General features: G+C 43.2%; 1 protein-coding gene across 1 annotated transcript in view; it reads right to left on the reverse strand.

The window, feature by feature from the left end:
- Window positions 1-206: 206 nt before the first annotated feature.
- The window catches only part of FBN2 (fibrillin 2), a 286,570-nt gene continuing 272,655 nt past the window's right edge, over window positions 207-14,121 (reverse strand). Inside the window, exons 61-65 of the mRNA XM_066276820.1 lie at window positions 13,860-13,988; window positions 11,922-12,041; window positions 4,327-4,558; window positions 2,413-2,584; window positions 207-581 (exon numbers count right to left, since the gene is read on the reverse strand). Coding sequence (XP_066132917.1) covers window positions 207-581; window positions 2,413-2,584; window positions 4,327-4,558; window positions 11,922-12,041; window positions 13,860-13,988 — 1,028 coding nt within the window. The remainder of the gene's footprint in view (window positions 582-2,412; window positions 2,585-4,326; window positions 4,559-11,921; window positions 12,042-13,859; window positions 13,989-14,121) is intronic.

Here is a 14,121-nt window from a genome sequence, read left to right on the forward strand (position 1 = left end):
ACCACGGTTGCCTTTGTACTCAAATCTTTGGCCACACCAGAGTCTAAATTATCCCTCCCTGTGAGGGTCAACATTCTGAAGTCTGAGACAGGGAGGAAAGAAACAAAAGTTGTCTTTTTCTCCTCTTTCAAACGAGTCATTGATTTTCAAAGGCTTCTGAAGGCTGGCTGTGCAGGGATTTGAGCCCGGAACCAGGTCTGTACGTGTTAATCGAGTTGGATCTGCAGCCTCATTCTGAGAGCCTCACCGAGCTCCCCTAGGAGGTAGTCGTCCTCGTTGCTGTCTTCCAGTTTCTTAAGCTCCTTCTTCCTGTATAGAGGGATGCTAGTGATTTCCAGTGTGTACGTGCCGGGCACCGGCTTTCTCTTGGCGGTGTGCAAGTAGCTGAGCCCGTTCCTCTGGTGGATGCGGAAGATGCCGTCGCCGTTCCCTTGGGAGATGACATAGCGGATGTGGTTGTTGAGAGGCTCAATGGCGGGCATGAGTTCCAGGATGTGCTCCTTAGAGCCGAGGCCGGAGACGTTGAACTTCATTCTCATGGGGCTGTCCATGTCGACACTCTCCAGGCTGATCTGCTCAACCTGGAGGAAAAGCAGGAAACGATGCAGGAAGAGTTGCTACAGCGCCAGGGGAAGCCTCCAAAGGGGCCGGGGGCTGGGGCTGCGGCCACAGTGGCAGCTTACTGCTCCCCCTCCCCCACTTCCTTAGGAGTAGTGTTGGCGAAGGAGGTGACAGTAGCTTCCTGTTGGTTGGGAGAAAAGGTCAATTCCACAGGGCTTGTCCTATAACTCTCTGCCTTAACCGAGTAAAGGTACAGGCTGAGCTTACACACAGCCTTAACATTTTAAGTTTATTTTTTTTTAATGAGTTTCTGGAATATCATGCTTATTAATAAAAAAATACAATTTAGAAAACAATTGCTTTTTTTTTTTCTGGTCAAAAGAAGAAGTGCAGCTGTTATCCAGCAGTGACTGTCCCCAGAGGGATCTGCACTCCGAAGGCCTGGCTTGAGCTGTAAGGCCCACAAACCACAAGTGGATGTGGAAGTGTGTTTACTAAGGGCCATTAGTGCGGAGGGAGGAACCTGCTGAGTCTGCAGGGCTGGGGTTTGAGCAGCTTTGGTAAAAGCCAGTGGGGCAGGGACCAGATAAACTCACTCAGAGGGATAGGAGGTTTAAGGATGCTATTTTAGTAAGACATGCAAAAAACCCCAAACACATACACAAACCAAACCAAACCAAACCAAGCCCAGTGCTCTGATTGGGCACCTGTTAAGCACTTCCTTGCAGTGGCCCAGAAGCGCCCGCCCACATTCAGACAGACTCAGAGCCCAAATACCATGATGGGAAGGGTTCACAGACAGAATTTCTGGATTTGTAGTTCAGGGTACTTGATAAACATCTCAATTGTCATATTTCAATCGGTTAGATACCTTAGTCTACTTAAGGTAAAGGTAATGGTGGTCTATTTATTATTATAAAATAGAATCACAGACCTTTTGACTAGAACAATCTCATTTCACAGATGAAGAAAGTCTCCAGAAAACTGAAGCAAGTTGCCCACTTCACATGGCCAGTTAGCTGTTGACTAGGTTTTTTTGGTGGAAGAATTTGTTAGTAATGTTAGCTGATGAGAGTGGTGCTATCCCTCATCTTTGGGAAAATCATCAACATCTCTAGATATTACTCAGTGACATTCGCTAATATATATATATATATGCCAGGCACTGTTCGAGGCACCTCACACTATCAACTCAATTAATCCACCTGTTACCCTTTAGCAGTAAGTATTTTTATTCTCATGTCACATGAGTAACAAGTGGGAGAGCCAGAGAACATATTCAAAACCTGGCAGTCTATGGCCCGTCCCTTTAACCACTCTGCTGAAGGCCATTTACGACCAAGAAACCCCTGCAGCAGGCAACTCACATCTTCAGGTCCTCAGAAAATACCAAGTTATTTGGAGATAAAATTTTTTATGGGAGGAACACCTAACTTATAAATGTCACAGAGTATGAGACCTAGTTGGCTTACCTACTGAAAATGAAAATCAGCCTAGTTTACTGCAGATGTATAAACCAGAACTGGACAAATTCAAAACAGTGTTTTTGAATCTTTCAACATCAGTATTTCGTAGGCGGATATCTTATCCCCTTTGGTATAAATGAAAAAAGTAAAACATATGATCTGAAACTATGAACCCTAAAGTACCCCCCACATCCTTATGTTTTGAATTAATAATCAACTAACTTCAAATTACTTGTCTCTGCCATGTAGTGTCCATAAATTTAGCCATGACATTTAAAGATAGTCCTAGCTTCACGGAGCCTGAAACGTACATGAGTGTGTACTCTGTTATTTACACGACTTCTATGGATAAAATCTGCAACCGAGCAAAGTGAGGTTTACTCACAGCAGTGGGTTCGGGCTCAGGAACACTTCTCTTCTGTCTGCTGTCTTTCTTAGAGTAGCCGTTGATTTTGCATTCATAGCAGGCTTCTGGGGACAGGGCGTTTTCCTCGTCCACCTCTGCATCCAGTGGCAGGTGCTGCCCTTTGTTAAAGCCCATTCCTGAGACACAGTGGCTATTTGCGACAAGAAGCAAGGTGGTGTTAGACTTGATCACTACCTTTGACGATAGTTTTCCATTGGTAGAGCAAAGACTTTTCAGAAATAAGAAACCAACAGACTGCATGGGGTGAGGGGTACATGGTGTGGTGTTAGTATTGAGTCGTACACTCAAAACCTGTGTGGTTTGGTGAACCGTGTCATCCTAATGAATTAAAAATAAAACAAAAAAGAAACCAACAAAGCAAGCTCTAAACTCATAAACATAAAAAGCTAATATTCTCTGAAACTTTTAACACTTCATAAATGAGATTATTCCCTTATTTTGAATAGCAAAATTCTTCTGAGAGTGAGCTCTAGCCTTCCCCCAAATTATACGAGGAATATCCCTAATATTCCACTCCGTGCGTGGTGTATAATAACGCACACACACATATATACACACACCCCACACCTTCCTTATCTATTCATCTATCACTGGACACCTAAGTTGTTTCCATATCTTGGCTATTGTAAATAATCCTGCAATGAGTATAGGGGCACATATATCCTTTCAGATCAGTGTTTTGATTTCCTTTAGAGCAGCGGTTCTCAACCTGTGGGTCACGACCCCGGCGGGGGTCGAACGGCCAAAACACAGGGGTCGCCTAAAGCCATATTATATGTATTTTCCGATGGCTTTAGGCGACCCCTGTGTTTTGGCCGTTTGACCCCCGCTGGGGTCGCGACCCACAGGTTGAGAACCGCTGCTTTAGGGGCATCCCCAATTTTTAATCCTAATTAGATTGAAGCACTTGAGTGCAGTTAACTGGGAAAAGCAAAAGCAGAGTATGAATTTTCAAGAGAATGAATGCTAAGAGAAGTTCTGTTGCTCACAACAAAGCCCTCTGCCATAATGGTGGAGATTTCTGAACTCCTTCCTGTTTGGCTTGGTGCAAGAGTCAGAGATGGCTTTAAATGACCCGTGTCTAGGCCAGTCCTTTAGTTTCAAGCACTGCTCTGTGGCAGTGGTGGACAGACAGTCCATCCCCTCACTGCCTGTCTCACACCCTGTTCTCTGCGAGCGAGAGGACCCTGACTGACTCCTAAATTTCCATCTCCTGTGCTGCTGCCAGGCTGTCTGGAAGGGGGGTGGCCAGCCCCCGGCCCCAGCCGCCAGGGCCTGGGAGGCTGCACTAGGGAAAACATGCCTGGCCGGAGGAAACCCAGCCCGTTGGAGCCGGCCTCGGTAAAGCGGTACCACACCAATGACACAGCTCTCCTCTGCGCAATAACATGAAGCTGGAGGAGCAGAGCAGGACAAGTTCCTTCCTCAACCTCTGGGCTGGCACCTGCCAAAATTCATAGAAAAATCTGGGGAGAAGCCATTTCCACGTATACCTCACAACCCAGGTGTCTATGGCAACAGGTGAGCTGCATTTTTAAGTATCTGCTAGTCTTTGGCCTGGAGGGATCTGATTGAATCAATTCAGGCCTTTATGTGGGGCAGGAGTGGGATCTGTACACAAGGTCAAATCTTATGCAAACCAGAACGGAGGTAATCCTGTAACAGGGATAGAATCCATATGCCTTCTTGGTGCCTCTCTCTCCTATCCACTCAGCAATCAAAGCTTTTGTCTCCTGGGCTTCTAATCACCATTCGCTCCCCTGCAGTGCCAGGTGGCCAGGCAGCCTGAACTCGGGGAGGGAAGCCAGGGTTAGACCAGGCCCTGCTGGACGGCCTTGGCTTTCCTGCGTGCGGGAGGGGGGCCGGCCTTACCCCTGTCCCACTCTGTAGTACCCGGGCGGGCAGCCGCAGAGGTAGCCGCCCTCCGTGTTGGAGCAGCCGTAATTGCAGGGGTTCTTGGAGGAGGAGCACTCATTGACGTCATGGCAGGTGCTGGAGAACTGGTCGAAGGAGAAGCCCGAGGGGCAGGCGCACTTGTAGCTCCCCAGGGTGTTGTAGCAGGAAGCAGAGCCGCAGGCATTTGGATTGGAGCATTCGTTCTCGTCTATTAACACAAAGTGAGAAACTCTTTACATGGGGAAGGGGTAGCGACATGAAGAAGAGTCCCAGAGTACCTAGGATTTCACAGGAGAAGTAACTCTACAACTGCATTTAAGAAATGTTTAGGAAGATGGCCGATTTGCAAAGCATGTGAAAATAAAAGATAATAAAACGACAAAACCCAAATCCTCCTACATTAGGGCTGTAAAAAAGCCTGCCCAACATTTTTAAATACAGTTTGTGCTGTTTATGAATACGTCAGCAGCCCTTTGGTACCGGTATTTGCAGTGTGCCTACGGAGTCCCTCTTCTCTTAGCAGGTTACTTCTACAGCCTCTATCTCAGCCAGGTGCACAGACAGAAAATTACTGGTTGCTAGAGGCTGTGGCGAGGAAGAAATGGAGAATGGCACCCGATGGGGATGGAGTTTCCTTCTGGGGTGCTGGAAATGTTGTGGTGTTGCTGGTTGCCCATTCTAGTGAGACTGTACTAAAAACTACATGTACTTTACAAAGGTGAAGTGTATGGGATGTGAATGACACCTCAGTTTAAACAAAGCTTCCACTACAGCTGTATTTGTATGCATTCTCCCAGCAATTCTCAAAGCCCTCATTACACTATATGTGGACAAAATATATAAGAAATGTAATTACCGTACATGAAAATAATTATATTATTTTTTAAAATTGATTGATTTTAGAGAGACAAAGGGAAGAAGAGGGAGAAGCATTCATTTTTGTTCTACTTAATTGTGCATTCATTGTCCTCTTCCCACATGTTCCCTGACCGGGGATTGAACCCACAGCCTTGGTGTTTCGGGATGATGCTCTAACCCACAGAGCAACCAGCCAGGGCCATAAAAATAATTGAAAAAACATTATTTAATTAGGTCTATTGAACCAACAATCAACTTTTTTTTTTTTGTATTTTTCTGAAGCTGGAAATGGGGAGAGACAGTCAGACAGACTCCTGCATGCGCCCGACCGGGATCCACCCGGCACGCCCACCAGGGGTGACGCTCTGCCCACCAGGGGGCGATGCTCTGCCCCTCCGGGGCGTCACTCTGCCGCAACCAGAGCCACTCTAGCACCTGGGGCAGAGGCCAAGGAGCCATCCCCAGCGCCCGAGCCATCTTTGCTCCAATGGAGCCTTGGCTGCGGGAGGGGAAGAGAGAGACAGAGAGGAAGGGGGGGGGGTGGAGAAGCAAATGAGCGCTTCTCCTATGTGCCCTGGCCGGGAATCGAACCCGGGTACCCCGCACGCCAGGCCGATGCTCTACTGCTGAGCCAACTGGCCAGGGCCCAACAATCAACTTTTAATTGCTTGAGGACCATTAGGTGCAGACTGTGCCCTGAGATGGAGTGCATCCAACCATCAGCTGACACAGGCTTTCCAACTTAAATGACTAACATTATAATTTAAATGCTACCGCAGGCTTATTATATATTATTGCATTTATAATTTTTACATTTTCAAAACCTGATTGTGCTTTTATTTATGTTTTGTTTGTTTGTTTTTTAGTTTGTGATTACCCATGTTTATTCTTTTATTTTTGGGGATAGGTTTAATTAGTTAACCTATTTTTATTAATTGAATTTATTGGGATGACAGTGGTTTGCAAAACCATACAGGTTTCAAGTGTACAACTCAATAAAGCATCACCTGCACACTGCGTCTGCACCCACGGCCCAAAGCCAAGTCTCTTTCCATCCCTTTCCCCCCAGCTGTGCTCACCTTACCTTTCCCTCTGGCCATCGCCACGCTGTTGCCTGTGTCTGTCAGTTATGTGTATATAAAAGACTGTAATCGTGCTTTTAAATTTGGAGATAAGAACTTTGCTCTTAACTGTCTGGTTGATACATAGCATGTGGCTTGACTCCTTTGGGGTTTATTACAATTCAAATTTCACCCTGGGCACAAGTCACATCTGTTCCATGGGAGATTCTTTCAAATTCTTGTGACTCCAGCGAAATGTAGTGTGTCTGTTTACTTAATATATGACAAGTGTATGTTTCAGGCCATGCAGGGAAACGAGCCTGTTTGCAAGTGGGTGTGCGCTTGGGCACCACAGCTAGAGGTGGCGCTGAGCAGGCATGGCTCAGGGAGATTGTGGAAGATGCAGATGGGGTCTTAGTGAAGAAGCCATGCAGACAGGAAATTAAACTCCATTAAGTACCGCATAGAGGTTACTGAAAGGGTAGATGTCATCAGGCACATTTTTGTATCATGATTATAGTTTCAGAATGAAATCAGACCACCAAATACAGAATTCTTAAACACTGGATATAAAATATGCTATGATTATCTAATATGTACAAATTCTTAGCCTTCATTTTGTGGGGAGGAAGTATTTAAATAAATTCATAATAACTAAGCTACCTATCGCATAAATATAACTGCTATTTTATTTCTATAGGCAGAATTGGTGGGATTCTGCCACCAATTCTCATCTGCTTTTATGATCACATCTGACATTTATATGCACTGTTTCTCTCCTAACAGAGAATGCAAATTAGGTTATAATTTAACAAACTGATACTTCTATGAATATAGTATTGGGCATTCTGTTAAGTAGAAAACTTAGAGGCAAAACCAATTAATTGAATAAATTTCATTTAACATACCAATGACAAAAAAAATTTTCAGTATATATTATTTTTTGGGAGCACCATGATATATTTCATGTTTATATGCTATAAATGTACATCATAGTATAATTTTATAGACTTATGTAATTTGACTTTTAAAATATGTTCTTGTGTGAGACATACTTTGAATTGACTCAAGCCTTACCAAGCTATGTTCGAATTATTTTGAAGAGCCATAGAGGCAACTGGAAGTTACTAATACTAAATAACTAAAAGCTTCATATATTAAGACATAATTTTTCTTCATTTGCAAATGCTAATAATCACTTATTTTCAAATTTGAATAATTATGATGCTTACAAATATTTGAGAAAGTCACCACATCTGTATAACCTATGCACTAGAATGTGATAAATGTTCTATGGTAACTGGCTGGAAATTGTTTTAAGTATTCATTTCAATTAAAAGCCCTTTCCTTCCCCTTCCCCTTTCTTCCTTTTTCTTTCTTTCTTTCTTTCTTTCTTTCTTTCTTTCTTTCTTTCTTTCTTTCTTTCTTTCTTTCTTTCTTTCTTTTTCTTTTTTTTTACAGAGAGTGAGTTAGAGAGAGGGATAGATAGGGACAGACAGACAAGAACGGAGAGAGATGAGAAGCATCAATCATTAGTTTTTCATTGCGCGTTGCAACACCTTAGTTGTTCATTGATTGCCTTCTCATATGTGCCTTGACCGTGGGCCTTCAGCAGACCGAGTAACCCCTTGCTCGAGCCAACGACCTTGGGTCCAAGCTGGTGGGCTTTTGCTCAAACCAGATGAGCCCGCACTCAAGCTGGTGACCTTGGGGTCTCGAACCTGGGTCTTTGACATCTCAGTCCGATGCTCTATCCACTGCACCACCGCCTGGTCAAGCTCTTTCTTTCTTTTTTAAGTGAGAGAAGGGGAGATAGAGAGACAGACTCCTGCATGCGCCCAGACTGGGATCCACCTGTCAACCCCCATCTTGGGATGATATTTGAATCAACCAAGCTATCCTCAGTGCCTGGGGCCGATGCTCGAACCAGTAGAGCCACGGGCTGTGAGAGGGGAAGAGAGAGAGAAGGGAGAGAGGAAAGGGAAGAGAAGCAGATGGTTACTTCTCATGTGTGCCCAACAGAGGATCAAACTGGGACATCCACATGTTGGGTTGATGCTCTTATCCACTAAGCCAACCGGCCAGGGCCAAAAGCTTTTTTCAGTATTAACACTTATAACAAAGAACTGTCATTTTTCTTAAATCAAAAGTAGTACTGTCTGACCAGGCAGCAGCACAGTGGATAGAGCATTAAACTGGGATGTAAAGGACCCAGGCTTGAAACCCTGAAGTCGCCGGCTTGAGTGTAGGCTCATCTGGCTTGAGTGCAGGCTCACTAGCTTGAGCACAGGGTCACTGGCTTAAATGTGAGATCATAGACATGACCCCATGGTTGCTGGCTTGAGCTCAAAGATTGCCAGCTTGAAGCCCAAGGTTGCTGGCTTGAGCCCAAGGTCACTGGCTTGAGCAACGGGTCACTTGCTCTGCTGTAACCTCTCCCCCCCATTCAAGGTACATATGAGAAAGCAATCAATGAACAACTAAGGAAGGATTAATGCGTCTCATCTCTCCCCCTTCCTGTCTGTCTGTCCCTTTCTTTGTCTCTATGTCTCTGTCACAAAAAAAAGTAGTACTAATAACATTGTAGGTTTACAATAAAAAGTACTTAAATTATTTGATACATTAACAGTTCTGTTCCTTTAGTAGGAGACCCCAATATATCTGTCTGAAATAGTTCATTCTGTATCTCCCCTCAGTCATATGAATGACTGAAGACATACACATACAGTGACAAATAAAAAATGATTTGTGCCTTTTAATTTGCATTTTGTCATAATTCTTGTTTTTTTTGCTAACTTATTGCTCTTATTAGTTCCTGATGAGTTGTTTAATCCTATGACTGCTATGTATTTGAGTTAAAATTTCAACTGTGTTGTGTAGATTCAAGGCAAGAAAAGTCAGCAATTTTATTAGAGATCAGCTGGGTTCCTCAACTTTGCACGAAATCATCGAGATTAGAACTTTTCAGCCTGACCAGGTGGTGGCGCAGTGGACTGGGATGTGGAGGACCCAGGTTTGAAACCTCGAGGTCACCAGCTTTAGCGTGGGCTCATCTGGTTTGAGCAAGGCTCGTCAGCTTGAGCCCAAGGTCGCTGGCTTGAGCAAGGGGTTACTCAGTCTGCTGTAGTCCCCCAGTCAAGGCACATATGAGAAAGCAATCAATGAACAACTAAGGTGTCGCAACAAAGAATTGATGCTTCTCTCTTCCTTCCTGTCTGTCTGTCCCTATTTGTGTCTCTGTCTCCCTCTGTTACAACCCCCCCCAAAAAAAAACAAAAAAATCAACCCCCAGAAAACATCTAGAACCTTTCAAATAAATCTCTGCTGCATTGTACTCACTTGGGGACCTGCTTAGAGGTGCCCGTTTTAGCAGATAAGCTCACAAATGAATACTTACAGTTGGGAATAGCTGCTTATGTGTCTTTAGTTTTGATCTCATCTTTGAAACCATTTATCCTTCTGTCCAAAGGGTCCCCTCCTGATTAGAGAGCACCTGGCTTCTGGCTGGACTCCAGCGTGGGATGTCTTGGGGTGACTGTCTTGCTGAGGTGCCCACTCCAAGGGTCCCACAAAGGGGACCTGGGGTATACCACACAGTCTTCATTTTAAGTCAGACCAAATTTAGTAAAAACTTCTGTAGCTATTTTTGCACTAGATGTTTACGGACAGAAACTTCAGGGAACTTAAAAACTTGGAAATTGAGCTGATTCTCCATACATGTTCCTGTTTCTACTTATAATTGCCTTTAAAACAAGATTTCTAATATAAGCTGACATGTGTGAAATATTGGGGGTCTTTCTTTTGCATTTAGTTTTACAGAATTAACTTGTACAAACAAGTCCATTTTATTTGCTAAATAAACTCTTGGGCATCATATTTCATAAACAATTCAATATAATAAAAGTGTTTCACACTGTTTTAATAGCTATCTAAAAGAGTACTTCTCTCTATAACCGCGATGGCGAACCTTTTTATAAAACCACCCCCTTTTGCAGTGCTGGTCAACCTGGTCCCTCCCGCCCACTAGTGGGCATTCCAGCTTTCATGGTGGGCCAATCGTGGCGCTGTTTGGTTGCTCTGCTACCAACAGCATATTCCATCATGAAAGCTGGAATGCCCACTAGTGGGCGGCAGGGACCAGGTTGACCAGCACTGCAAAAGGGGGTGGTTTTTATAAAAAGGTTTGCCATCACAGCTCTATAATCTGAAGAATGTGGCTACACTTTGCCTCTCTTTATGAATCAAGAAATCAGGGCATATGGACTTTTGCAACCTGTTATTTTCCTATGAAGAGAAAAAGGAAATTAAAGTTATGAAATTATTTTGATTGACAGCCTAACTCATCACTTTGATAATCCTTTAAAACTCTGTCCTTAACTTCTTGATCATTAAGAGTTTTTGCAGTTACCCCTATGAGTATGTGCTCATGGTGTGGCAAAGCGCCTGTCTTTGACGTGGCACATGGTCACAGATTAGTTGTGACTTCCGCTGTTCCTTCTGCTCAGTTATGCTAGCATCCGGTGCCACAATGTGTTGGGTGGTATGCCTATGAAGTGCATTCACATGGAAACAAGAAATTAGGCAGCTAAGTAAGTTAGTTGGTTACTCAAATACAGAAGAGTATTCTTTTTTTTTTCTTTTTGTATTTTTCCGAAGCTGGAAACGGGGAGAGACAGTCAGACAGACTCCCGCATGCGCCAGACCGGGATCCACCCGGCACACCCACCAGGGGCGATGCTCTGCCCCTCCGGGGCGTCACTCTGCCGCGACCAGAGCCACTCTAGCACCTGGGGCAGAGGCCAAGGAGCCATCCCCAGCGCCCGGGCCATCTTTGCTCCAATGGAGCCTTGGCTGCAGAAGAGGAAGAGAGAGACAGAGAGGAAGGAGGGGGGCGGGGTGGAGAAGCAAATGGGCGCTTCTCCTATGTGCCCTGGCCGGGAATCGAACCCGGGTCCCCCGCACACCAGGCCGACGCTCTACCGCTGAGCCAACCGGCCAGGGCCAAGAGTATTCTTTTTGATCAATCTCTCCTTTAAAGGAGAATTTCCAGGACTTATTATCAATGCAAGAAACAGAGAGAAGTGCCTACTAAGTTTATTTTACAGACACTTCTGTCTGTGGCATTTTTAATAGACTTTTCTGTAACTGGGTACTATTTCTACCTTAGAATACTTCAGCCCCTTCGTTACATCTGTGTGGCGGGACAGCTCAGATGGGCAGCCCCTATGAAGTCGATCTGAATTCCTTTAGATTTGTATGAGGGGGATGAATGGGTAAGCCTTCAACCCCAAATCTAAAGATACTACATTACTGATAAAAAGCCACTGACCTTGGCAAAAGAAGACGATGATTCTTGACATCATCTTTAGAAACTTGAAATTATATCTAGCAGAAAATTACAATTATATAAGCTTTAAGTTGAGTTACCTTTCAGGTACTTAAGACCACATTCTCACTGTGGGTATTTTGAAACGTACACAAGTATAGAGACTAATATAATGGACCCCTATGCATCAATCCTAAGCACTGTTTTTTTAAGTTCCAGGATTCAAAGGCTATCTTGACATGTCAACTTTTTATTATGTGTTCATTTTACTTTAAAGATACTTTGCGGTGAGAAAAGCAGATGCTACGTAAGAGGTGAGTGCTCACCGACGCACTGATTCCACTGGTAGTGCTGAATGTACCCTTGAGGGCAGCCGCATCTGTAGCCTCCCAGGATGTTCTGGCAGCCGTGCTGGCACCTATGGTTTCCATCACACTCATCGACATCTGTAAAAACAAGCCCGGCAAGGTCTTTAGGTAACCTTTCCCTACTATTCTTAAATATACTCCAAACACAGCCTGCACTAACTACTCTATGGGGAACAAACAAACAGAACGCACAGAGAGGTGGTGGTTTTTCCAAGTCACGTGGTCACTAGTCAGTGGCGGTACAAGGAATGGTTCTAAGACTGCATTCTTATACTGTCCTCCAGACCATGCTACGTCAGTGCTCTAGCATTTGATTGCAGCAAGTCGACCACAGCGTGTTGTGCATTTTGGATGGATTAACTTGCATATGGTCTGATTTATTTGGTTTAAATATATTTGCATTACATATTCTAGTAGATTCAAAAGTGACTGACACGTAATCATCATTGTCAGGAAGATAGAAGCACTACAGAGATAGCTATAAAAATATAATTGTTTTGCACATAAAATTTCTTTATCATTCAAGAGTAACTAGAGGCAAATTTTATTTTTAGACACAAAATGGTATTATTACACATATGGAATAATTTCTTTGTTCATACGTGCATACTCTTTTGGAGTGACAGTTGAGGCTTTGAAATCTACCCATAAAAAGTGAAATAAAATTGGCATGTCTGATGTGTATGTAACAAATTTATATGGATAATTAATAAATGGTATCGTATGTGAATAGTCACAAGCTGAGCTCACACATGTCCAGCAGCTGTATGTTCAGAATACTTTCAAAGTCTCAATGACTTCAAATATAAAATATTAAAATGAAAAATTTTAAACTGAATTTTTTTTGGTGGCAAATTAGATACACATAAATCTCTATAATTCTTATAAGGAGTATCTTAAAAACTTTCAATATATTTTTAGAATTCATGATCATAAATTTCTAAGAATAAGTAAGGGGTGACTAAAATCAGTAAAACACAAATTACAATATTATATAAAATATAGAAGTGTTGTATATAGTCTCATAATCTCTGGTATGGGTGTTTTATAAAAGAGACCAATCCTAATACATTTATCCTACAATGGAAATACTGGAGAACCACAGGCAGATTTTTATTTTATTTCCACTGGAAATTTTTCTTGGCCTTCATAGGAAATAGCTACTGCAGGGTAGACTTTAGAGAAATGCCCTTTCTAGAAAAGAGGGTGAATTGGAGTCTTAGACTAAACAACAGAAAAACAGCCATCTGTTTCCCCAAGTGCTTTCGGTGTATTTCTCCAAGTCTCTAATAATAACTGGCTCTTTTTCTTAAAAAAGATTTTATTTATTCATGTTAGAGAGGAGAGAGAGAGAGAGAGAGAGAGAGAGAGAGAGAGAGAGAGAGAGAGAAGTGAGAGAGAAGGGGGAGGAACAGGAAGCATCAACTCCCATATGTGCCTTAACCAGGCAAGCCTGGGGATTTGAACCAGCAACAGGCTGATGTTTTATCCACTGCGCTACCACAGGCCAGACTGGCCCTTTTTCTTAAACTTAACTTTTACACATTTAGGTATCATAGAACAAACGTCCTTTTTCTTTTTCTCCTAGTGTACTCGTATACTACGGTAAACCATATTAGGTACAGAAATCTTTTTTAGTTCAATAATTAAGTCATTAATGTAGTTACTTTAAAAGCCAATTAGTTCTCACCAAATTTTATTTCATCACATTAAAGTTGTCTCTGCCCCCAAAATAATGTATGAAGACTTATGAACAAAAACCAATTGCTGTGTTTTAATTTGTTAAGTACTTTTTTCTTCTTTTGAGATGATCAATATTTCACATTTAGTGGCTTGGAAGTAGACAGAAAATAGTATGCTGTATCGGATTAAGGGGCTTAGAGCAAAAAAACCCACCTTCACAGTTGAGTCCAGTGGCATCAAGCGAGAACCCTCTTTGGCATTCGCAGCTGAAACTCCCAGGGGTGTTCTGACAGATGCCCTTTGCTCCACAGAGGGAAGGCTGGGACCCGCATTCATTGTTGTCTGGCAAAGCATGAAGGAGGAGAGGAACAAGCCTCCCAATGATTACCTGACTCAAATTTCATTACATGAAGTGAAAACTGAAATATGAAAGCCTAAGTTTCACAATGTGAAAACAGCATTTTAGGGACATGTA

Source organism: Saccopteryx bilineata, chromosome 4 (genome assembly GCF_036850765.1).
Source record: "Saccopteryx bilineata isolate mSacBil1 chromosome 4, mSacBil1_pri_phased_curated, whole genome shotgun sequence".
Classification (NCBI taxonomy): Eukaryota; Metazoa; Chordata; class Mammalia; order Chiroptera; family Emballonuridae; genus Saccopteryx; species Saccopteryx bilineata.